Genomic DNA, 23,527 nt, shown 5'->3' with positions numbered 1-23,527 from the left:
GGTCAAATCTCCCGTCCTACAAACTCTGTGGTGGCGGGCAGAGAGAAAATAGTTTTATGGTCAAATAGATTTTTATTAGGATTCAGGGTTTTACCAGATTTCTAACTTGGTTGCACACTGGTATATATGTCCTCACAGGCGTAGTAATACAAACGCGCGCTCGCTTGTATTTGCGTGCGTGCGTGCGTGTGTGTGTGTGTGTGTGTGTCAGCATCACACCTGCCCAAATATTTCTAACACATTCTAGCATGAGAGTGCTGTGGTGCCAGTTGGTGTTGGTCACAAAAAAAATAAATCTGCCACCAGCCTTCAAACTCTCCCAGCAATTATATTGGAGTTACATCTCCTGCTCAGTCCAAAGTGACTGTTAACCCATTCTGAACGGGAACCCATTTTGGAGTTAGCATCATGTTATGCTTTAGCTATTGAAAAATAGCAGATCTACAAGCTCATAGCGCGCCACCGAGTGGCGCGCTACGAGCTTGTAGGTCTGCTATTTTTGAAAAATCGAAGCACGACTGACATTTTTAGAATCTGATCTCAGGTCAGAATGGGGTTAATCAGACCAGTGTGTGTCCAGTGGAAACCTCGTATGAATCTGATCTCAGGTCAGAATGGGTTAATGCAGTTGAAAGAAGCTCAGTGGTGTTGACAGCAGTGGTGGAAAAAGCACTCACCACTCTCGAGTAAAGTACAAATACCACAAAGTACAGTAGTACAGTACTAAAGTAAATGTATTTAGTTACTTTCCACCACTGGTTGACAGCACCACAGTTTTATTCAAAAGTCTATGAATAGAATGATATCAAATTCAACAGTGTCACAGTACTTACTGGTTCACCTGGAGGTCCAGGGAGTCCTGGAGAACCGGTTCTACCTGTAGGGCCCTTCAGGAGGAGACGCAACGGTTAAACAAACTACAGTATAGTTGATTTCATGGATTCATCAGGGTTCCCACACATTTAATTTTTTACCAATACATTTCCAAAACCTTTCTAGAATATTTAACCCGATTTCCAGGCCTACAGTATATAACAATCATTCAACGCAAAGATGAGTCTCTTAGTCCTATGTGTGCAATGCACAGAGACAGGCAGTGTAGCAACAATAAAGCACAGAATATAGAATGTTTTGCTACACCACCTATCCTAGGGTATAGAATTAGGCTGCAATCACACTGCCCGTTTGGCGAATAATGCCTTATGTTACATACTTCGTGTAATGTTATACATGTTTTGGAAAAGGTTTTTTATTAACCAAATCCATAGCCAAAAGAAATGCATAGCCAAATATTTTCCCATGACCTTTTCAAACTACCGTATTACCAGGAATTCCATTCCATTATAAAATAAGTGTGCCGATGATCGATAATTTCATAAAATAACTGATTAACGATTCAATCCCTATTTGGTCATGTCATTAATTACAGACAAAAAGTTTACAAAGATTAGAAAAATTGTAAACAAATTGTAAACACAATCGCTGTGTGATGATGAAGTACAGTGACAGTACTGTACAGTATATGATAAAAAATGTTTAACTTAAAAACAAACAGCATCCTCGAAAGATTTCGTCCCGTTTCCTAAAAGGTAACGGTTTTGGACGTACAGTATATCGGAAGTCTCAGAATACTGTCGGCTTCCCTGTTCACTTCTGCCAGGTCTCATCCTAGTTCTTAGCACAGTAGGAAGACAATATTCCTTCTAGCTGGCAGCTCGCTGGGATCATAGCACGTACTCACCTCTCTGCCTGAAGGTCCAACAGGGCCAGATAAACCCTGGGTTCCGCGAGGGCCCTGAAAACATCAACACATTATCCTCATGATCAGATCACATCCAGAGTTGGAAGGTGCTGGTAGGCAAGAATACGTTTGGGTTAGTTTTAGTTGTGCTACTTTTATTGTATTTTCATTTAGATTATAGTGATTATAAAGCTGATGTAATTAATGTGTTTTTGTTGAAATGTTTCTCTCTGGCGGTCCCCAGGAACACACTAGCACAATTATGTCATGGCAAAAGCTAATGGGGATCCTAATAAAACAATAGACACCGAATGAACTGCCTTTTTTTTTGTGAAAGCAGATTGAGACATATAGGTTTTCCACCCCACATACCTCAATTCCAGGCTTTCCTCCAGGTCCCATGAGACCCTAAGGAAACATCACACAACATTGTTAAACCCATTGTTGGAACCAAGGCCTTTAGCACCCCGGATCCAATAAAGTAGTGTTAACCCATTCTGACCGGGCACCCATTTTGGTGTTAGCATCATGTTATGCTTTACCTATTGAAAAATAGCAGATCTACAAGCTCATATCGCGCCACCGAGTGGCGCGATACGAGCTTGTAGGTCTGCTATTTTTGAAAAATTCGAAGAACGACTGACATTTTTAGAATCTGATCTCAGGTCAGAATGGGTTAATCAGACCAGTGTGTGTCCCGTGGAAACCTCGTATGAATCTGATCTCAGGTCAGAATGGGTTAAGACACCTTCTGCTCTATTGATTCTCTGTATTTTACAACGCCTGTATTTCAAACGGCAACGCAAGACCACACTCAACACTTTTTGAGCCTCTCGATCCGCCAGGAAACCTCAAAAGACGCTGCATACAAATGTCAAAGTATGGTAGAGTGTTTCCCAAACTATGGACTCGGGACACATTTTTGGGTCATGCAACCATTTTCATGGGTTGTTTCCTATATTTAAAATTTACAGAAAAATAAATAATAATAATATGAAATAGTGAAAATAGCGGCTTGAAGATCGGCCATTTTCCACTATTTTGGAAATGGAATTGGCCCTTCGCTAAAATCCCACCCCCAAAAGCGATTGTCCAATGCCAATCCAAATAGTTTAGCAACTGTTGCTATGCGGGTCAGGCTTTCGACACCTCATAGCCGTCAGTGTTATTTTGCATGGCTGCGTTGTTGAACACATACAGTACAGTAGACAGCTTAACGTGGAGAAAGTAAGTGAAGGGTGAAGTGAAGGGTGGTCCGTACGGTGTTGTACTCACTGGGGAGCCGACGATGCTGTCCCCTGGTTCCCCCTTCTCACCATGGTCTCCTGGCAGCCCCGGGACCCCTCTCTCCCCCTGACACCATGACAGGAGACACCACAGGGCTTTTAATGACACACCACAATTCATTCAACCATTTGCAATAGAGCCACTAGTACAGAAATGGTTCCCCAGGGGGGGTCCCCAAATTATTTTGGGGGGGTCCCCAGATGGTTTGCTTAACGTGCAACCTTGATTTCTCACTCAACCGTAAACAAACCAACATACGGTAGGCTGGCTATACCGTAACTAAGTGTATAGAGGGTATCTTATGTCTAAATACCTAATTGGCCAAATATTACAAAACAAAAGGCAAACATTGTGTATTAAAAAAATAGCCGATTTACAAGCTCACAACGCCTCACAGTGAGACGCGTTGTGAGCTTGAAGTTTGGCTATTTTCACAATATTTATCTGTGGAACTAAATGTAATGCTATACAATTCCTAGGGTCCCCAGTTCAAATGTGAATATTTGGGTGGGTCGCGACCTGAAAGGTTTGGGAACCATTATATTATATATTCCTTGTCCTCACAAGATGAATATTTGTTTTGAGAGAGAGAGAGAGAGATAGAGAGAGAGAGAGAGAGAGTAGAGAACGTGCATAGAATGCACAGAGTCTTTGCAGTAAAAATACGTTTTCAGATTGTGCCTCAGCCAAGTGAGGTTTGCGATTTGATAGCTCCAAAGCAAAGATAATGGCAAACCTTTGGTGAAGAACTGAGCTTCATTGACATTGCACACACGCTGTCACAATATCATCATTTCTCTCTCTCTCTGTTGGACTCCCACTGGGCTGAAGAAGTACGGTCGGTAGCTACCGCACAGCCAGCAAACTATTCCTGAACTCAGTTCCACCTCAACTTCATCTAACTTTACAATGTTATTACCGTAGTAGCTCACCAACGACATTTTGAACTTGTGCCCGTCAATTCTGAGTAATGCGTTTATTCAAATGTGACATGGCATTAGTCAGGGTGGCTCCAATGCATCAATTAACATATCTGAAAGCTCATTAATGACATTTGTCTATTAGTTCTCCTGGCACTTTTGACCCTAGTTTCTACTGGGCTGTGCGGCAGTGTCACGCTTAGAATACTGTATATCGCCCACGTCCAAGCTCACAACGCGACACGCTGCAAGCTTGTAGATCGGCCATTTTCGGCCGCGCGACACAAAGTATATAAAACAAGCCCTCCTCCAACAGACGTGAAGAAACTTTTGCAGAGGATCCACACACACTCCCCCTCCCACCCCACCCGCATTACCATTCCGCCCGTACAACTTAGAATATGCAATTTTTATACGGCAGACTTTTCGGTGGGTTTGCATTGGCTCATTTCCATCACCGTAGGGGATCCTACCTTAGGCCCACGCGATCCTCTGGGGACGGACAGCCCCCCGTCGGCCTGCGGAAAAAAACAGCGGGAAGAAATCATCATCATCACAATGCGGCATAATGCCGCCCCCATACATCAGCTATTCACTTTGAGACGGTTCCACCCGGCGCAGGAATTTAAATTGGAATATATTGAACGTGTGTGAAGTTACAGTCCACCGTGCGGTCTGAATATACACCGCATTGCAAACACTGTATGAGCCCCGCGTGTTCAATACTTTATCCCATTTTGGGCGGGAATCCCCTTTTGGTGTTAGCATTATGTTATGCTTTAGCTATTGAAAAATAGCAGATCTAAAAGCTGGTGCGCTACGAGCTTGTAGGTCTGCTATTTTTGAAAAATCGAATAACGACTGACATAGAAACATAGCTTTTTCAGAAAACTGTCAGGATTTAGAAGACATTTTTTTAATCTGATCTCAGGTCAAAATGGTTTATAGCACAACATCTTCAATACTTTCCATGTAGAATCTAGAAAGACGGAACAATAATGCTAAGCCACACAAAAAGAGCACCCTGATTGGGATCGAGGGGGATACTTGTAAGCATTATTTACCGCTCACTTCCCGGACGTGGACATTGATTTCTGCGGTCAGCATGTATTAGTGTTACAAGTCCTATACATTGCACAATGTAAATTAGCCGCTGGGAAAGTCAGATTCGACCTACGGCAGCGTTTTTTGAAGTTTAGGTAAAATAAATAAATAAAGGATGTACTCTCGTTCTCTCTCCCTACAGAAAGAAAATACAACACAGGTTTTAGAGAAAATGGAGTCGTCATTTTGACGATGTGATGATCGCCTTTCGTCCACGCGTTTGTGTCTTTGCGATTAATTCAGACAATAAGACTGTCAGGATCGCTCCTTTGAAAAGCTGAGTAAATTGGTTCTCTGATGACATGACGCCTGGAAACTTTGCAGGTATTTTGGAAGAGAAAGAGACTGCCGGTAAATAATGGACGTAGATAAACAGATGGTGGATTCATTAAAGATGCCCGAAGACAGAGAAGACAGGGAAGATGCCTGCATGGACTCCAAATCCAGAACCACTGGCTCTTGTGCTTGTTGTTTTGCTCTATGTCCCAAATAGGTGTTTCCAATTAAGGAGATAGGTGTATAACTTTTTTTAATTTAAATTCAAATATCCCTTTGTAATGCAATTCCTTTGCTTAATGTTTTATGTAAATGTACATTGAATTGCCTTGTTGTTGAAATGTGCTATACAAATTGAAGACTACACAAAGCACCGGAGTATAGGAGATTGTTGGATGTAAAAACTATAGGTCACAGTTTACAGACGTTCGCTTATGGGAGAGTGTGTGGATTATTTTAAATTCTAACAACTCTGTCTATGTACGTACCCACTACCCAGAGTGCCTATACTGGTATATCTGAAATACACACCCACACACACAACACAACACGCACGCACATTCATACAGCACACACGCGGGCGCAGGGCTGCCCTTCTGTCCCCATCTGAACTCTCATTCTCACCGAGCAGAAGCACATTAAAAAGGTTTAAACATTCTGCCTGAATGCGACCTTTCCCTTGTTACTCCGCACTAACCGAGCACATTATCCTCAGCACGATGAGGAGTACTGTAGGTCCGCTGTCACGCTTAATGTGCAGTTTAGCGCCTCCGAATACAAACAAGCATGATTGTCCGACGCCAGCGTAATGTGCTTCTTTGTGATTGAATGGTGGGAGTGTGGCTGATGTGTCGAACCAGGACCTCGTAGGCTGTGGCGTTGTATCCGGAATAAATTAAACAATTCCATAGCATTGTCGTCAGGGCGGAAACCTTGTATAATGTCAAAGACTGTTGACTTTTTCAGGAAATGTGGAAAAAGAACACTGGTTTCAATTTGGATCCAATGTAGTTACTTAGTCACACGTTCTCGTTGATCCACTTTTGATCAGTTAAATACTTCGGTTAAACCCCACAGAATTTGTTTGCATTTTCACTTTCAGAATGTTTCTTCAGAAGTGAAAATAGCAGATCACAATGGTGTTGTTTGAGTAGAGGAGCATTCATTTACCGAAAACAATTACGATAAATAAAATAGAAAGGAAATAATAATGGCCATACAAGGTTTCTGCGGGACAGCGGATCGGTATGCAACCATAAAAGAGAGAGCCTCGACAGCCTATGAGACCCCAAATGGGAACAGATAGGTGATTATACCCAGGCTGAGGTTATATCCGGTGGCTGAGTTAATGGTATTGCATCTCCATAATGTCATGGCGGAGAGGCAGCTGGCGGGAGGTGGTCCCGTTCAGCGCTGTCTGCTGCCGTTACAGCTGTTTACACCTGATCTATGCTCCGCCTGTCCACGCCGGATTTACTGTGTGATGTATGTGTGTGTGACTGTGTGTGTGTGTGTGTGTGTGTGTGTGTGTGTGTGTGTGTGTGACTGAGTGTGTGTGTGTGTGTGTGTGCAGCAGACATGTCCAAAGTCCGCCCCGGGAGCGAATCATAACACGAGGACAGATTTTAGACAGCCCCCCCCCCCCCCTCCCGGGCCTCCTATTCGCTATGTATTATGTATGGCCCGCTGGTGGTAATTGTCATGTGAAATTCATACACCAATGGATGGCAGAGTGTTTTGAAATTAACCCGGGCAGATTTACGGTTAATTCTCTGTAGAATGTGTAAGGGTTCCTATAACTTGTTTGTTCCCTTGTGAGAAAGGCTATTTTAATTTTTATTGTATAATTGTTTTGTATTTATTGTTTTCAATTATTAGTTTGCCCAATACTTTTACTCAAGCACATTTTGAATTCCGGACTTTTACTTGTAACAGAGTATTTCTATATTGATAGATAGATGATAGATTGATTGATACTTTACTTAAGTAAAGTGTGACTGCAGAATATATTTTTAATATTTTCAGAAATGTCCCTCTTTGAAAAACCACGTTTGGCCACCGCCTGGTCACAGTATGTGTGTTCCTGTCCAAACAGTATAGCCTATGATGTCTTGACCAGTACCTGCTTGGACATACGTAGTGATCTGTGTAGCACGGAGCTTCGGGGCAGAAGCTAACAAGGTCAGAAAATGAATATACCTTGTAGATTGTTTCTTGTATGTATGTTTTTATGCTTTGTCTCGCAGTGTAATGTTGCTTCACTGCCTGCCTGTTTAGTTTTTATGTTTTGTGTGGTTAGACTGCGGCTGAAAATCCAAAGCATCTTTGCTAAATCCGGTGAATTTACATTGCATTTATTTGTAATGACGCATAAATATGCTTTGTCCCGTTGAAATAAACAAATACAGTATAAAGTGAGATGCTTCTGTACCCACCAGATGTCCAGGTCCTGCAGTCTCTCCGGGCTCGCCTTTAAGTCCAGGTAGGCCCGGGGGTCCAGTCACACCCCCAGAATCGCCCTGTCGACATACAGACAGACAAGACAGTTGAACTGACAGACAGCTGTGGCCTGGAGGCTACATGGATCATCTCTCTGACAGAATGCCAGATTATTATAGGTGAAACTTCCCCAGCAGACCTGGGAATATTGTGTTGTGCACAGTCACACACACAAACACACACACACACACACACACACACACACACACACACACACACAGAGGCTATAGTGGAGAAGAAGAAAATCACGTTTGCATATCAGTAGGTTGGAAGGAGACGGCTTGTCCAATCACAGCTCACATGAGCTGGTGATATGCCCAGAACCGGTGAATGTATTAGTTTGTAGTTTCTTAAACGTGGCAAATCTGGCAGATCTGTCTTTTGGTACAAGTCCAAGTCGAGTCCAACTCTCTTGAGTCCAAGTCCAAGAGTTGAGTCCAAGTCTCAAGTCTCTAGCTCTGCCCAGCCTCCTAATTGAATATCAAGCCGGTTTGGCAATGCATAAACAGGATAAACAGCTACAGTCGTCAAATCAATCTAATCAGGTCTCAAGTGATAAGTTCAGTCTTAAAGCATTCCAGTCAGCCCCAAGTCCTGATTCCCATCATTCGAGTCAAAGTCTCTGACATGTCCAGCTTGTCAGCCTTACTTCCTCTGTCTCACCTTACCTCTCGTCTTCTAGCGTAAATTACATCTTTTTGGCAATTACGAAATTGGAACATTTGATAATCTCAAATTACTTTCACCAAATTAACTTTCTCACTACAGACGCAGAAGTCCAACTTCCGAGTGCCTCTTGCTCGTCCTTTGATCATAAATAAATTATTTTGACAATGACTCTCTACCGTAGAGGAGGGCGGAACTTTCTCTTTGATCAGAACCAATGTGAGTAATGATGACAAAGTATATATATTTTTTTAATTTTTTTAATTTTTTAGTATAATGGGGAACGGATGAGGGACGATGGTTAAGTGTATTTCTCTACCCTGGAGCAGCGGGTGGGGCATCTTGATTAATAATCCCTATATTATGACAGGCGCCAGCACCCTATCAAACAAGCAACTCCACTTACAGCAACACTTCTTCCACTGGCACAGATTGTGTGGGAAGTCCTGCCTGCTAAAACTAATTTATATAAATAACAAGAGAGTTGTCAAGAGACATATCAACCGCAGAGAGGTAAAGTTACAGCGTGATTGAAAATAGCACGCTGGGTTACTAATCTGAATATCTTCACGACCTGTAATAAAACCCACACTGGCTTAGTAATCTGAATATGTTGTCAACCTGTCATAAAACAGCATAGCTGCTGTCGGGCAGAAACGCCGTATCACCATAACGTCATATCAACATTTTTATATATTTTTTCTCGTAAATGAATGTCCTGTTTCAAGAGTGTTGGGTAAAGGAGGCAAACGTAGACCAATCTAGTAGCCTGCCCCAGCCTGTGTGGTTTCTGCTCTAGAGGGGCGAGGGGCATCAATTGGATATGATGGATATGATGGATATCATATCCAAGTTTCCGCCAGACAGCGACAATGTTTTTCCTTTTTTTTCCTGCCTCTGAGGTAAGAACTTCATTTGAAGTCTGTCTACAGCAGTGGTTCTCAACCTGTTTAGGCCGGGACCCCCCAAAATAATCATATTTGAACTGGGGACCACCCAAAATAATCATATTTGAACTGGGGACCACCCAAAATAATCATATTTGAACTGGGGACCCCCCAAAATAATCATATTTGAACTGGGGACCCCCCAAAATAATCATATTTGAACTGGGGACCACCCAAAATAATCATATTTGAACTGGGGACCCCCCAAAATAATCATATTTGAACTGGGGACCCCCCAAAATAATCATATTCGAAACTGGGGACCACCCAAAATAATCACATTTGAACAGGGGACTACTCAAAATAGTCATAGTTGAACTGGGGACCACCCACCCTGACAAGCACTTGGCATATAGGAGGTGATGGAGGCATTACGTTTTCTTTGGCTCGGACCCACATATAAAGCTCATAACGGAAGGTGTTTTGAGCTTGTATAGATCAGCCATTTATTTTCACAATGTTTGCCTCTTTTTTTTAGATTATTTGACAATTTGGCCAATGTTTGAATCTTCAATCTTTTGAAGCAGTAACCTTTTCTTTTCTTTCTTTAGGTATTACAAGGGTCTTAAAAGTCCTTAAATTGCCACTACACTGTCACCTGGGGACCCCCTACAAGATGGGCAGGGCAGGGGGGGTCCCATCTCCCCACCCACAGTTTGAGGACCATTGGTCTACATACAGGGGGGGGGGGTCCAGTCTCCCCACCCACAGGTTGAGGACCACTGGTCTACATACAGGGGGGGGTCCAGTCAGGTTGAGGACCACTGGTCTACATACAGGGGGGGGTCCAGTCAGGTTGAGGACCACTGGTCTACATACAGGGGGGGTCCAGTCAGGTTGAGGACCACTGGTCTACATACAGGGGGGGGGGGTCCAGTCTCCCCACCCACAGGTTGAGGACCACTGGTCTACATACAGGGGGGGTCCAGTCAGGTTGAGGACCACTGGTCTACATACAGGGGGGGGTCCAGTCAGGTTGAGGACCACTGGTCTACATAGTGTACAGCACCAACCTTCTCTCCTTTCGGGCCGTCTCTCCCGTCTCTCCCAAGTTCTGCCGGTGAGCCCTGGAGATAGAGTGGAGGGAAAAGAGAGACATCTTATATCAGCAGAAGAACCTTCATCCTCCTCTTCTCAGCACATATTTAATCTCCTCCTCCTTCTCCTCTTCCTTCTGGCAGCTTCAGCGGCCCGTTCTGTTCCAACATCATTCCCCCAAGCCAGGATTTATGAAATGCTCCTCTTTTTCCCTCCCTTGCTTTTTGAATAACCCATTCAGACCGTCAATGGCCCATTCAACACAATGCCTTCTGAACCAGTAGTTCTTTCAAGATGATTTTCTTTTCAAAGCAGATTTACAAGCTCACAGCATGGCTTTTTGGGAATCTAAAATATAACACGGATGCTTCCTCGGTGTCAGCGGGATATAGACAGATGCTCATTACTGCAGCAGGTGCCGAGAACAGACTGGGTGCCTCTGCCTCTGTTCCCTCACATAAAGGGATCACATTTGCCTCTTTCCACTAATTAATTCGTAAATTTGATTACCGGTCGTCTGTCGAAAATTTTGGGGCGGATTTTGGGACGTTTTTCCTAAACCTTGATAGAGTACAGTCAGTATGTACACCAGGGCTGTGACAGTTCATTGAACGGATCAATTTAATCGATTAGGCTATATATTAAATTATAGGTGAAAAATGTCAAACGAATTCCCCCCAAATAATTACACACCACACAAATAAATAACGCTTAGGGCGGTTAATCGATACGTTGATATCAAAACAACAAATATTTATCAGATTAATTGAAAGTCAATGGAATAAATCACTAAGAAATGAACGTGTCGATAGTTGCCGTCGTATCTTTGTATCTGGCAGACGGCGTTGGGAGGAAAGCAGCAAACAACCAGATCAAGCAAGGAGTGGATGCAAGGTTTGACAAGCAGCTGAACGCTAAAGTGGTGTCTGTATTCTGTGACGGTTCCCTATATTGTGTGTTATACAGTATATATATATATATATATATACAGTATATATGTATATATTACTCTTATAAATATACGCCCTATAAATGCCTGCTTTCCCAGTCCTTCCCCAGTTCTGCTCTTTTCAGTTTGCTCTCTGCACCTTTTCCACCATGCACACTTTTCAACATTTCTGTTAATACATTCAACACGCACACACATACATTTCACTCATGCACACACATACATTTCACTCATGCACACACATACATTTCACTCATGCACACACATACATTTCACTCATGCATACACGCACTACACCACTGAATACTGATTTCCACAGCTCATCTGTTTGCTCCTGATTTGGTTTGGTTTGATTTCTTAATTTTGATGACTTGAATAAATCAATATTTCATTTGACTACTGCGTCTCCCTGTATTTTTGTTATGTATACTTGGCACCCCTAGGCCAGGTCTATAACAATTCTTACCGGTTCTCCAGGGTGCCCTGGGAGCCCAATGGTGCCAGGTTGTCCTTCTTTCCCCTGGAAAGTGAAGAAAAATTCAGAAGAGATCCAATACTTTGGTTTTATTTATCCCATTAAGACCTCAGGCCCATTCTACAATAATGCCTTCTAAAGATTTTCAACTAGAACTAGATAAAGTGCCAATCAGCACAGGTCTCCACCAGGGCGCTATAACAGGCCGTTGAGGAATATTTGGGGCAGAGGTTCGTCGTTGGCATCCAGGGATTGTGTGTGCACAGTTTGGCATGGATCGGGACAACGGTGCCGGAGATTAGCTGATAACGGACGGAAGGAAGGACGGACGGACGGACACACGGACGGAAGGACTCACACACGGACAGAAGGACGGACGGAGTGCAAAACATACTCTCCCCCTAGGCCTTCGGCCTGGTGGAGACAAAAAGTGCCCTCGGGGCACAGGTCTCCACCAGGCCAGGTCAGGTTGTGGCCTCCTGGTGGCGCTATAATAGGCCAATGTGAAAATGGTGCTATTTGTTCTTATGGTTTGAGGCATTTTGTTCCAAAAATGTGTTTTGCAAAAATCCACCTGTTGGTGGGTGGGATATATTCCTCAGCCTAGTAGGTGCGTGAAAGATTTCACATAATTTGCACGCTGCGTTCAAGACTTTTTGCCTTTTTGTTCAAAACGGGCCAATCCTGCAAACTTTGAAAGCCAATGTTAGCCAATTTGGATGGAATATGACATATCGGACAGGTCCATCTTGAGCACATGACTATAGAGATACTGTGTAACGATTTGCATTGGTTTTTTGGACAAAATCTGGAGGAGTAATATAAGAAAAATTGTTTTACAAAAGTCGGCCTCCTGGTGGCGCTATAACAAGCTTTTCTGGAAAGGTTCATCGTTGGCATATAGGGAGTGTGTGTGCAAAGTTTGGCAATGACCGGGTTTTAACGGTGCCGGAGTTTAGTTGGTATCGGACGGACGGACACACGGACTGACACACGGACGGACTCACGGACGAACACACACACACGGACGGACGGACGGAGTGCAAAACATACTCTCCCCAGCTGCTCTGACCACATACGTCACAGGTCTGGCAACCCAACCAGCAGTGACGTGGTGACACTCACCTCCGGTCCTGGGTCTCCTTTCAGGCCTGGCGGACCAAAAGCTCCCTTTGAAAGACCCACAAGAAGGATGAGGAACGGACGGAAGAGAGACAGAGAGAAGGAAAAGAGAGCATGGGATTTAATTGAAGGTTTTCTTATATTTCCACATTCACGGTACAGGTACAACATGCTCCACTGTGGAATCTATATACAGTACACTGCGATGCCCTCTGTTCCCAGAGGAGGCCAATGCTCAGTCTATAGGGACAGGGCAGTGGTGGAAAAGGTTCTCATATGTTTTCACCCAGTGTTATATTGTCTAGTGTAATCCTGGGCGTTACACTTCAATGCATGAGGAGTCCAAGCCGCTTCTTTTCACCAGACAAGGGGGCGAGTTTCCCCGGTTGGACGTATCGCGTGGAAGGAAGTAAGAGTATCAATACTGCATTGTAGAAATACTCTGTTACAACTTACAAGTAAAAAGTCTGGAATAAAAAATGTACTTGAGTAAAGTATTGTACGAAAAGTAGAAAGTATTCATGTATACCAGTAAGACGCGCAAACGCGGGAAGCGAACGCAGCTGAGACCCTGCAGATCATGTCTGTCTGTCTGTTTGTCTGTCTGTGTGTCTGTCCCGCTGTTACTGTATATGTGGACCTGGCCCCTTTTGTGCCCATATATGGAGCTGAGTGGACCTGGCCCCTTTTGTGCCCATATATGGAGCTGAGTGATTGCTGATGCAACACACTCCATATTTGGATAGCGGGACAGACACACAGACACACGGACACACAGACAGACAGACAGACAGACATGATCTGCTAGGTCTCATAGTAAGTGCTCACTGAGTTCGCAACAAATCTTTTGAAAATAGCTGCTCTGCAATCTCATAATGAGTCCAGCTTTTTGTCAAATGTCCAAAACGTATATAGGGCCAAGTGGTTAATGTATGTTTTGTAATAATAATAATCAAAAAATCTACAAAGTAACTAGAAAAACAAACTTTTAAAAACGAATTTGTATCGGAGTAAAAGTTATACTAATTGCCTCTGAGATGTGGTCGAGTAAGCAGTAAGCAACATTGGAAATACTCCAGTAAAGTAAAAAGTACCTCAACATTGTACTACTGTATACTTATATTTGCACTATACTGTAGTTACTTTACACCCCTGGTGTCCAGGTGTCCAGCACAGACAGCAGCGTGTGAGTGTGTGTGTGGACCGGGTAGCTGGAGAGGTGCCAGTTCACATCTTCCTACAGTAGGTGCAATGCAGAAGTGCCCGTGAGCAAGGCAGTGAACCCATAACTGCTCCCAGGCGGGCGCCTGTGGCAGGTGTGTAAGGTGTGTGTTTGTGTGTGTGTGTGTGTGTGTGTGTGTGTGTGTGTGTGTGTGTGTGTGTGTGTGTGTGTGTGTGTGTGTGTGTGTGTGTGTGTGTGTGTGTGTGTGTGTGCGTGTGTGTGTATACAGTATACTGTATGTCGGGCCTGTGTGTGGGCGTGTGTATGCGTGTGTACAGTTGAATTCCCCACAGGGATTAACGAGGTTAATCTTCTTTAATACTACTGTATGTGATCACCTACAGAGAGATGTGGCATAATACTGTATGGAACACAGAATAGTCCATTAACCAGAGTTATCTTTATGCTTTAGGCTCTGATTATCTATAATGACATCCAGACAATGTGTATTCCATGCAGCGCTACGCTTACACACAACAAAAGACATGTAATATGTATGGCATAATACAGTGAGACGACCATTATTGGAGGTGGGGGGGGGATAAATAAGCCTCGCGTCAGTCCTGGGGTCCTGGGGTTTATGTTCCAATTATAACCACCTCTGCTTATTACACAGCTACTTACGAACACAAATCGATAGGCCTACGCATAATATGGATTCAAAATGATTTTAGAAGTCTACAAGTTTCATCTTCTATAGCGATTCAAACGGAGACAACAGAATGCTGCGACGGACCCATCGGAATCAAGCATTCGACAAAGCCGTCTATTAAATGGTATTATCAGTAGCTAGCATTCTATTTGAGCCTTTTGAAGGGAGTGATAAAAACTGATATCAGACTGAAGGCTGATTAACTGTTAAGGGCTGCAAGCTAAAGAGTGCTAGGCTAGGACACTGAACTGTCACCGGGAGTGACCTCCACATGGTCAAGCTAAAGAGTGCTAGGCTAGGACACTGAACTGTCACCGGGAGTGACCTCCACATGGTCAAGCTAAAGAGTGCTATAGGCTAGGACACTGAACTGTCACCGGGAGTGACCTCCACATGGTCACCATTGCTGCGTAAATGTGATTGCATTACGTTAAACTCACTTTGCCACTTACTTTATGCAAGCACATACCCTCTATATTTCTACATTGCAGTATTGATATTTTTGCTTTTACTCAAAGGGTGAGGGCACCCAAAAATCACTTTTTCTTAGATTTAAAAATAATAACTGTGTCCTTTGTGATAGGGAGCAATGCTACAGTAGCCTACCAGTAAGACGCCTGAGGGCGAGAAACAACCTTGCCCAAAAAGGGAGAGGTCTCGTGCACGCATCCGCCTGGGTGACAGCAGACTGCTGGGCGAGTGCTGGCACTTTGGCATGGGGGGGGTCAGATCAACATATGGAATGAATTCTGTACTGGCCATAATTATATGGAGTGTGTCTTGAGTGTACAGGGTTTGATGAGGTCAGATCAACATATATGCACGTACTGTATGCACGATTTCATAGTTAAATACGACCTGTGGTCGCAACAATTCACCGACAGGCTTCTGAGGTTTCAGAGCTATTCTGCTATTTCTGTGTATTCCCAGTTATCTGGGTAGAAAATAAATATTTGGCACTACTAATTACAGTACATATACTGTATAAGCTCAATGTGTTTGATTTCTGCTATGTCACGTACATGTAGGCATATCTAATGAATAAATATTTATGTTTGTGTCATATAGAGATTTCAGATGTTGTATTAGGTGGGGGTTTTCCCTTTTCTTTAACCCATTCTGAACGGGAACCCATTTTGGTGTTAGCGTCATGTTATGCTTTAGCTATTGAAAAATAGCAGATCTACAAGCTCATAGCGTGCCACCGAGTGGCGCGCTACGAGCTTGTAGGTCTGCTATTTTTGAAAAATCGAAGAACGACTGACATTTTTAGAATCTGATCTCAGGTCAGAATGGGTTAATCAGACCAGTGTGTGTCCAGTGGAAACCTTGTATGAATCTGATCTCAGGTCAGAATGGGTTAACTGCTGACGAGTAGAGAGACAGACTCCGCCCAGCCGACCGTCCGTGTTTACATAGTTGGACAGACTTCTCTCTTCGTCTTTTGCTCTTTAGATCTTTCTTTTCATATCTAAAAAAAAAGTGAGTACTTTTTCCACCACTGTCTAATATCACAAACAGTGTTATTAGCTGGCCCAGAAACCTTATTCACTCAGTGTGTGTGTGTGTGTGTGTGTGTGTGTGTGTGTGCGTGCGTTGCGTGCGTGAGTGCGTGCGCCCAAAGCATCGGACTGTAGCGGCATTCATCTCATCTGTCAAATACACTCTGCTACGCTTTTTCCAAAAGCTAAGAGGTTACCTTGAATCCTGGAGGTCCTTGAGCTCCTTTCTCACCCTGCAGAAAGTACAACACACACAACAATGCCATCTATCAATGTACTGTACACACACACACACACACACACACACACACACACACACACACACACACACACACACACACACACACACACACACACACACTGTACTATACACACACGGGAAGCTCTCACGCAAAGCCCTCTTGTTGCTGAAATAAGTCGAGGGGGGGATACAAAAAAAATGACATTTCAGTCAGATAACGCACAAATAGATTGAGACCAATAATAGCTTGACACATGGACCTATCTTTTGTGTCCAGTATAGTATCACTACGCCAACAGCTGCACAACTAAATAGTTCCACGTGACAGAGGGGTCAAAGTTGAACAAAAGTTGCTCTATATGGCATGGATACATCACGATTTGTAATGCCACAATATTAAAATCGATTTTTCTTTCTTTCTTTCTTTCTTTTTCATGTCGTAAAGACTGGCGATATCTGGCTGCATTGGAGTGTATGATTGAACCTTTCATGGTCTAAAATTCTATATTGTTTAGAATCGTTTTAAAATGTTCTGGTATGATTTTAACTTCTCAATGGACCTCGGACCTTGCATGACCTAATGGTATTGGACAGCGACGATATATATTACGGGAACTAAAAAGCTGAATCCACATTTCAACAGCAGGCGCTGCTGTCCATACGTTCTCATTCCCCTAATTAAAACGCCAGCGCCGCACTATATACACTGGTTGATGCCATATTAAAACGATGAAAACAGGACTTTCCATTCCGCTGTGTAAAATGTGTTGGAGAATAGAAATCAATAGTGAATGTATATGATGTCTGGTAGAACTGTTACCTCGTCTCCCTTCTGGCCTTTCTCCTTATAATCATCTTCCTATGGAAAAGAAAACACATAGGGGCAATCTTATCGAACACCGTACATACTTAACCCCTTCTGAACGGGAACTCATTTTGGTGTTGGCATCATGTTACGCTTTAGCTATTGAAAAATAGCAGATCTACAAGCTCATAGCGCGCCACCGAGTGGCGCGCTACAAGCTTGTAGGTCTGCTATTTTTTGAAAAATCGAAGAACGACTGACATTTTTTAGAATCTGATCTCGGGTCAGAATGGGTTAATCAGACCAGTGGGTGGCCAGTGGAAACCTCGTATGAATCTGATCTCAGGTCAGAATGGGTTAAACCCATAAAGACCTGAGGCCGATTCTACAAATGCCTTATTTTCCGAAAAACGTATGTTGCTGCTATCAGCGGTGCTTTTTCATGTCAAGGACACTCAATATTATACGTGACATGTACCTTGTGGATCAGCTATTGTTTGGGGCCAAATGCTTGTCTATACGAAATGTTTGCAATTATTATTCAGAAAGCAAGATAGGATTCAATTGGTTAGTTTGATCACATGCTCACCGGTCCAGAGATCTGTCTTAATCCATGCGCTGTCATCACCTGAAAGTCATGAAAGGGAAAAGGCATTCTTATTTTTTACTGTGTATACATTATAGATATATTGTCGAATAGTCAAATTGTACTATACTTGTGGGGACATTTGGCCATCATAAGTATAGTAATACAAGTGCGCGCGCGCGCGCGCGCACACACACACACACACACACACACACACACACACACACACACACACACACACACACACGACCGACTCCCCCACTTCTCACCCGTGTCTCATTTCGATTGGCTATACGGCCAAGCGTCAGAGGCGAACATAAATCACCTGTTTTCAGAACAGATTAGATATTGGGTGGTAAGGTCAAAGGTCAGTGGCGTGGGACTTTAAAAACAACAGTTTAAAAAGCAACACGGCAAAGAGGGGCTTGACACCGAGCGACTGAGGTCTGCCCGGCAACCCATCATTGTCCAGGGCCTCGCCATTAATCAGCTCGGGGCTCACCGTGTGCTCAGGCTGAGCCAATGTATCAACATTTGAGCTGAGCAAAGCAATCTGGACTGTTAAGATTACTTTTTTTTTTACTTTTGCCTGCGTTCCGTCCCCAACTCGTCAAATCTCAGAAATGTCCTCATAGCCTCGCTGTTGGTCAAGGACTGGAAGGCTCTGTCTGCACCTGCACCGTCCCTCTGGGACGCCTCGGTGGGACTATTGGCCGCTTATACGAGCGACCTGTCATACAGGCTGCTCAATACGATGGACGACTAGGACTTTTACCATATGCACGTACTGTATCAGGACTCTGATTAGTTTCTGGCTCTGAGTGAGCTCTGAACGGGCTGCAACTTTGGAAAACTTTACACTGAAGGAATATGTCTGGAATTGGGGCTGGGGTGGACTGCGGGATATTTCTGTGCATCTTGGTTATATTGTTTTGTTATGCGTTTGTTTCGTTATGCATTTCTTTGGTTGTGTTTTGTCTATGTCTTATTATATACAAATTTAAAAAAAAATGTCCTCAGCCTGCTGCTGCCCGATTCTGGTTGCCTGATTCTCACACCAAGCTTAGTCTGTCTGTAGCAAAATCAAACAAACAAAAAAATCACTGACAAAAAAAAAAAAGACTAAATCTGAATTATTAGCCCCTGGTCACACATGCATTAATCTAATTACCCATTACCATTGGCAGTAACGTGAGGCTAGTGCCTGAGAAATGCGTGAACTATTATTATGCATAGCGCGACCTCGAATTAATGTTTTATTAAGCTCTAAACATGGTCCTTTATCTCAATCTGAGCCCTAAAATGCGTTAGATTGTGTGCGTGCACGAGGAGATTTTGGATATTTGATGATTACACACCATGGCGAGCCACCGGAGGCTAACGATGGATGCTAAAAACAGTAAATAAAATACTATTAATTCTGGATTCAATTACATTAAACAAACCCGAGATTTATCATGTTGGCAAAGGAGGTTGAATCCCAAGAAATCGTGGGTAGATCCGGTTAACTAACTCAGTTAACTCATAGTTATTTGGAAACCCTTAGATCTCCATATACTGTATGGATATAAGTCAACCTGTTCTGACATTCCATATGTTGATCCTTCCCCATCCATCCTTCCTCTTTGATGTCTGCCCTTCTGACTTATACCTGTCCATTCAAACTCTAGACGGGCCTGCCCCAAAGCTATTAGTGCAGCCACGCCCGGCAGCCGGCGAAAACTAGAGTTCTCACTTGGCCCACCTGTCCATTCTTAACAGGCCTGAAAATTAAGGCCCGGCCCTACCTGGGCCCTCATCACACCCTGTTCACTCAAGAGAATGTCCCCGCTATCACCCGTAGATCTATAGCTGACCTGTTCTGACATTCCATATGTTGATCTGACCTCATCAAACCCTGTACACTCAAGACATGCTCCTTATATGGCCAGTACAGAATTCATTCCATGTTGGTCTGACACCCCCATGCCAAAGCACCACCACTATCCCAGCAGTCTGCCGTCACCGAGGTGGATCCATCCATCCATCCCTCCCTCCCTCCGCCTGCAGGCAGGAACATGTGTGGATAAATTGAATGAACCACACCATGTTCAAAGTAACCTCAGGGGGAGGACGCGGTCCCAGGGGACTTGGTATGCACAGCACGTGAAGCTGTAGCACGCTCACCACCTTGACCCGCTTATGCACACTCCCTACGTCCTTGCTGTAAATAAGACGGAGTTGTGAGTCAACATTTCTGCCCAGAATGCTAAACTCTGCCAAGAAAATAATGTGACTGTGCCCCACACACACACACACACACACACACACACACACACACACACACACATACATACACACACACACACACACACACACACACACACACACACAGCCTTTTGTCTGTGTCTTTTATCCTTTCCAGTAAAGCGCGAACTTATTTCTGGACGATTGGAAGAACAGCGAGAATAATATTTCATAATAAGCGTTCATAAACTGTGAGCCTGCGTCCCTCCAAAAAAGGTAGTTTTGTTATCAAGAGCATTTTACAGTCTTTTAACATCAACATATTAAGCTTAGAGATTGTGATATGAAACGGAAATGGTTTTTTTGGCATACATAAAACCCTCAGTGTTCATTTAGAAATGGAACCAAATGGACCCATTTGGTTCCAGTTGTACGTATAGGGATGGAGCTCGATAACCGATACCCGGAAAAATCCAATGACAAGTACCCGTTATCAATAAGCTTATTGAGTACCCGTTATCAATAAGCTTATTGAGTACCCGTTATCAATAAGCTTATTGAGTACCCGTTATCAATAAGCTTATTGAGTACCCGTTATCAATAAGCTTATTGAGTACCCGTTATCAATAAGCTTATTGAGTACCCGTTATCAATAAGCTTATTGAGTACCCGTTATCAATAAGCTTATTGAGTACCCGTTATCAATAAGCTTATTGAGTACCCGTTATCAATAAGCTTATTGAGTACCCGTTATCAATAAGCTTATTGAGTACCCGTTATCAATAAGCTTATTGAGTACCCGTTATCAATAAGCTTATTGAGTACCCGTTATCAATAAGCTTATTGAGTACCCGTTATCAATACGCTTATTGAGTACCCGTTATCAATAAGCTTATTGAGTACCCGTTATCAATAAGCTTATTGAGTACCCGTTATCAATAAGCTTATTGAGTACACGTTATCAATAAGCTTATTGAGTACACGTTATCAATAAGCTTATTGAGTACCCGTTATCAATAAGCTTATTGAGTACCCGTTATCAATAAGCTTTGGGCTTATCAAGCCTGTTATCGAGCATAGCGGCCCATGACGTCATGTTTAAACAATCAAGACAAGAGGTGATCAAGAAATAAATGTAATCATCCATCCTTGCATAAAACATGTCGGTCTTAAAGTGTATTGATACCTGCATGCCAACCAGCGCTGACCAGGTAAACAAAATGTAGCTTAACACATTCAGACTGTATGACGTCGTGTGGGAACGTCATAACTAATAACCAAAGGATGTGTACACACGTCCTAGAGCATTTTCATTGATATCAAACGAGAGAGAAATATTCAGAATTTAGTTTTTTTTATACTCCTTGCTCTTTGCACTTGCGCGGCCCCGTTCACTTCCCTGTTTACCGCTGCAGAAAGAATCCCTCGTAACTTCTACTCTACAAAATATGAACGTGAGGGATTATTCAGCGATTTCTATCGTAACGACAGCACGGTAAGCAAGCAAAAATATGTCTCCGTTTTTTTCCGGAACGGAAGGGGGGGGTTACAGAGTAAAAGCGGCCATACGTATCTTCCCCGGCACCCAAAGCTTCTATTTATTAACCAGTTAACAGTTTATTTAATATAATTTTATTGGTAAAAAGGTCAATTGCCTTCCGTCTGTCAGAGAAGTTCTGTATTTGAAGACCCTATAGTAAAATATACTGGTTCTACTCCCGTCTTTCCACAGAATAATAGAAAATGCTCGATAGTGGGCTCGATAAGAACCCGGCTCGATAAGCCTGATCGATAAGGTGCTCTGAGTTCAATGAACACTCGGGATATTAGAAGTGTACATTGACAATAAAAAGCAGGAGTATATTAGAGCCAAAAGGCTTTTTATGGCTGGGCATTGGGTGTGTGTGTGTGTGTGTGTGGGAGGCTCTCCTCCCCAGCCAGCACTAATAAACATGGAGGCAGCAGGGAGGTTTATGAAGGAAGGGTAATGGTCTGAACGCTCGCTTCTGCAGAGTAAGGAAAATCAATGCTTAACGGACAAAATTATCTGCCGAGAGCACATTCACACACACACACACACACACGCACGCACGTATACAGTGCACGTACAGTCCACGCACGCACGCACACACACATGCACTTATTGCTATACATCAATACATGTGAGGACATCAAGGACTTTATTTCTATTGCCATTTTCTATCCTGGAGCCGGAAATAAGACTCCGAGCTTGACAGCGGGGTCACGCTGCTACGCATTGCGAGTGATCTTCAGTGCGTGACACCAGCACACACATTCTGGTATAAAAGTATTAAATGAGCATTCAAATCTCCTCTAATAAACCTCTAAGTGCCTAATCCAAATCCTAACACCAGTCGGAAGCCTTTCTTAATTGTGAACCTGACTCCCCAAATCTTTTTGGAATATAACACTAAAACCATTTCTGGTCAATCAAATTCTACCATTTGTGGGGAAATGTGGGATTCACACACACGCACACGCGCACACACACACACACACACACACACACACACACACACACACACACACACACACACACACACACACACACACACACACACACACACACACACACACACACACACACACACAGATTGATACTAAATACTCAAAGAGCCTCATTTATCAAATGACTAATGCCGTTTCCATTAGCGTGTCCGTGTGCTATAGCATCCTTGTTCAATGGAACAAGGACCCCGGGTGGCTCCGCTCGCGCCTCGGCTCGCACACAACAATGAACACCATTATCTCTTTGTTTTACAGACGCTTTGTTTTGTTTCTTTTCCAGATGAAAGATCAATTGAAACGCAGCTGTGTTATATATAACCCATTCTGACCTGAGATCAGATTCATACGAGGTTTCCACTATGGACACACACTGGTCTGATGAACCCATTCTGACCTGAGATCAGATTCTAAAAATGTCAGTCGTTCTTTGATTTTTCAAAAATAGCAGACCTACAAGCTCGTAGCGCGCCACTCGGTGGCGCGCTACGAGCTTGTAGATCTGCTATTTTTCAATAGCTAAAGCATAACATGATGCCAACACCAAAAGGGGTTCCCGCCCAGAATGGGATAATTGGGCCAATTTGGAGAACCTAAAAGCACAAGTTCAAAGACGACTGAAAAGCGAGATTCATCTGTTATCGTCGCACGGCCTGATATATTTACACTTAAAACAAGTATTCCTCCTAATTGTACATGTGTAGTTTGTCCTTGTGGGTATTCATGTGTGGCTACATTAAAGC

The 23,527-nt window shown here is 43.3% G+C and overlaps 1 protein-coding gene across 1 annotated transcript in view; it reads right to left on the bottom strand.

Annotated features, from left to right (window-relative positions):
* The window catches only part of LOC308328714 (uncharacterized protein), a 222,889-nt gene that overhangs the window by 43,355 nt on the left and 156,007 nt on the right, over positions 1 to 23,527 (bottom strand). The window contains exons 23-34 of the mRNA XM_080782807.1: positions 18,036 to 18,074; positions 17,462 to 17,500; positions 16,598 to 16,633; positions 13,028 to 13,072; positions 11,894 to 11,947; positions 10,454 to 10,507; positions 7,764 to 7,847; positions 4,422 to 4,466; positions 3,017 to 3,094; positions 2,114 to 2,149; positions 1,742 to 1,795; positions 834 to 887 (exon numbers count right to left, since the gene is read on the bottom strand). Coding sequence (XP_080638933.1) covers positions 834 to 887; positions 1,742 to 1,795; positions 2,114 to 2,149; positions 3,017 to 3,094; positions 4,422 to 4,466; positions 7,764 to 7,847; positions 10,454 to 10,507; positions 11,894 to 11,947; positions 13,028 to 13,072; positions 16,598 to 16,633; positions 17,462 to 17,500; positions 18,036 to 18,074 — 618 coding nt within the window. The remainder of the gene's footprint in view (positions 1 to 833; positions 888 to 1,741; positions 1,796 to 2,113; positions 2,150 to 3,016; positions 3,095 to 4,421; positions 4,467 to 7,763; positions 7,848 to 10,453; positions 10,508 to 11,893; positions 11,948 to 13,027; positions 13,073 to 16,597; positions 16,634 to 17,461; positions 17,501 to 18,035; positions 18,075 to 23,527) is intronic.

This window comes from Protomyctophum bolini, assembly GCF_963924005.1.
Source record: "Protomyctophum bolini genome assembly, chromosome: 14".
NCBI lineage: Eukaryota > Metazoa > Chordata > Actinopteri > Myctophiformes > Myctophidae > Protomyctophum > Protomyctophum bolini.
The sequence above is the reverse complement of the archived record's forward strand: the minus strand, read 5'-3'. Positions and strand labels throughout refer to the sequence as shown.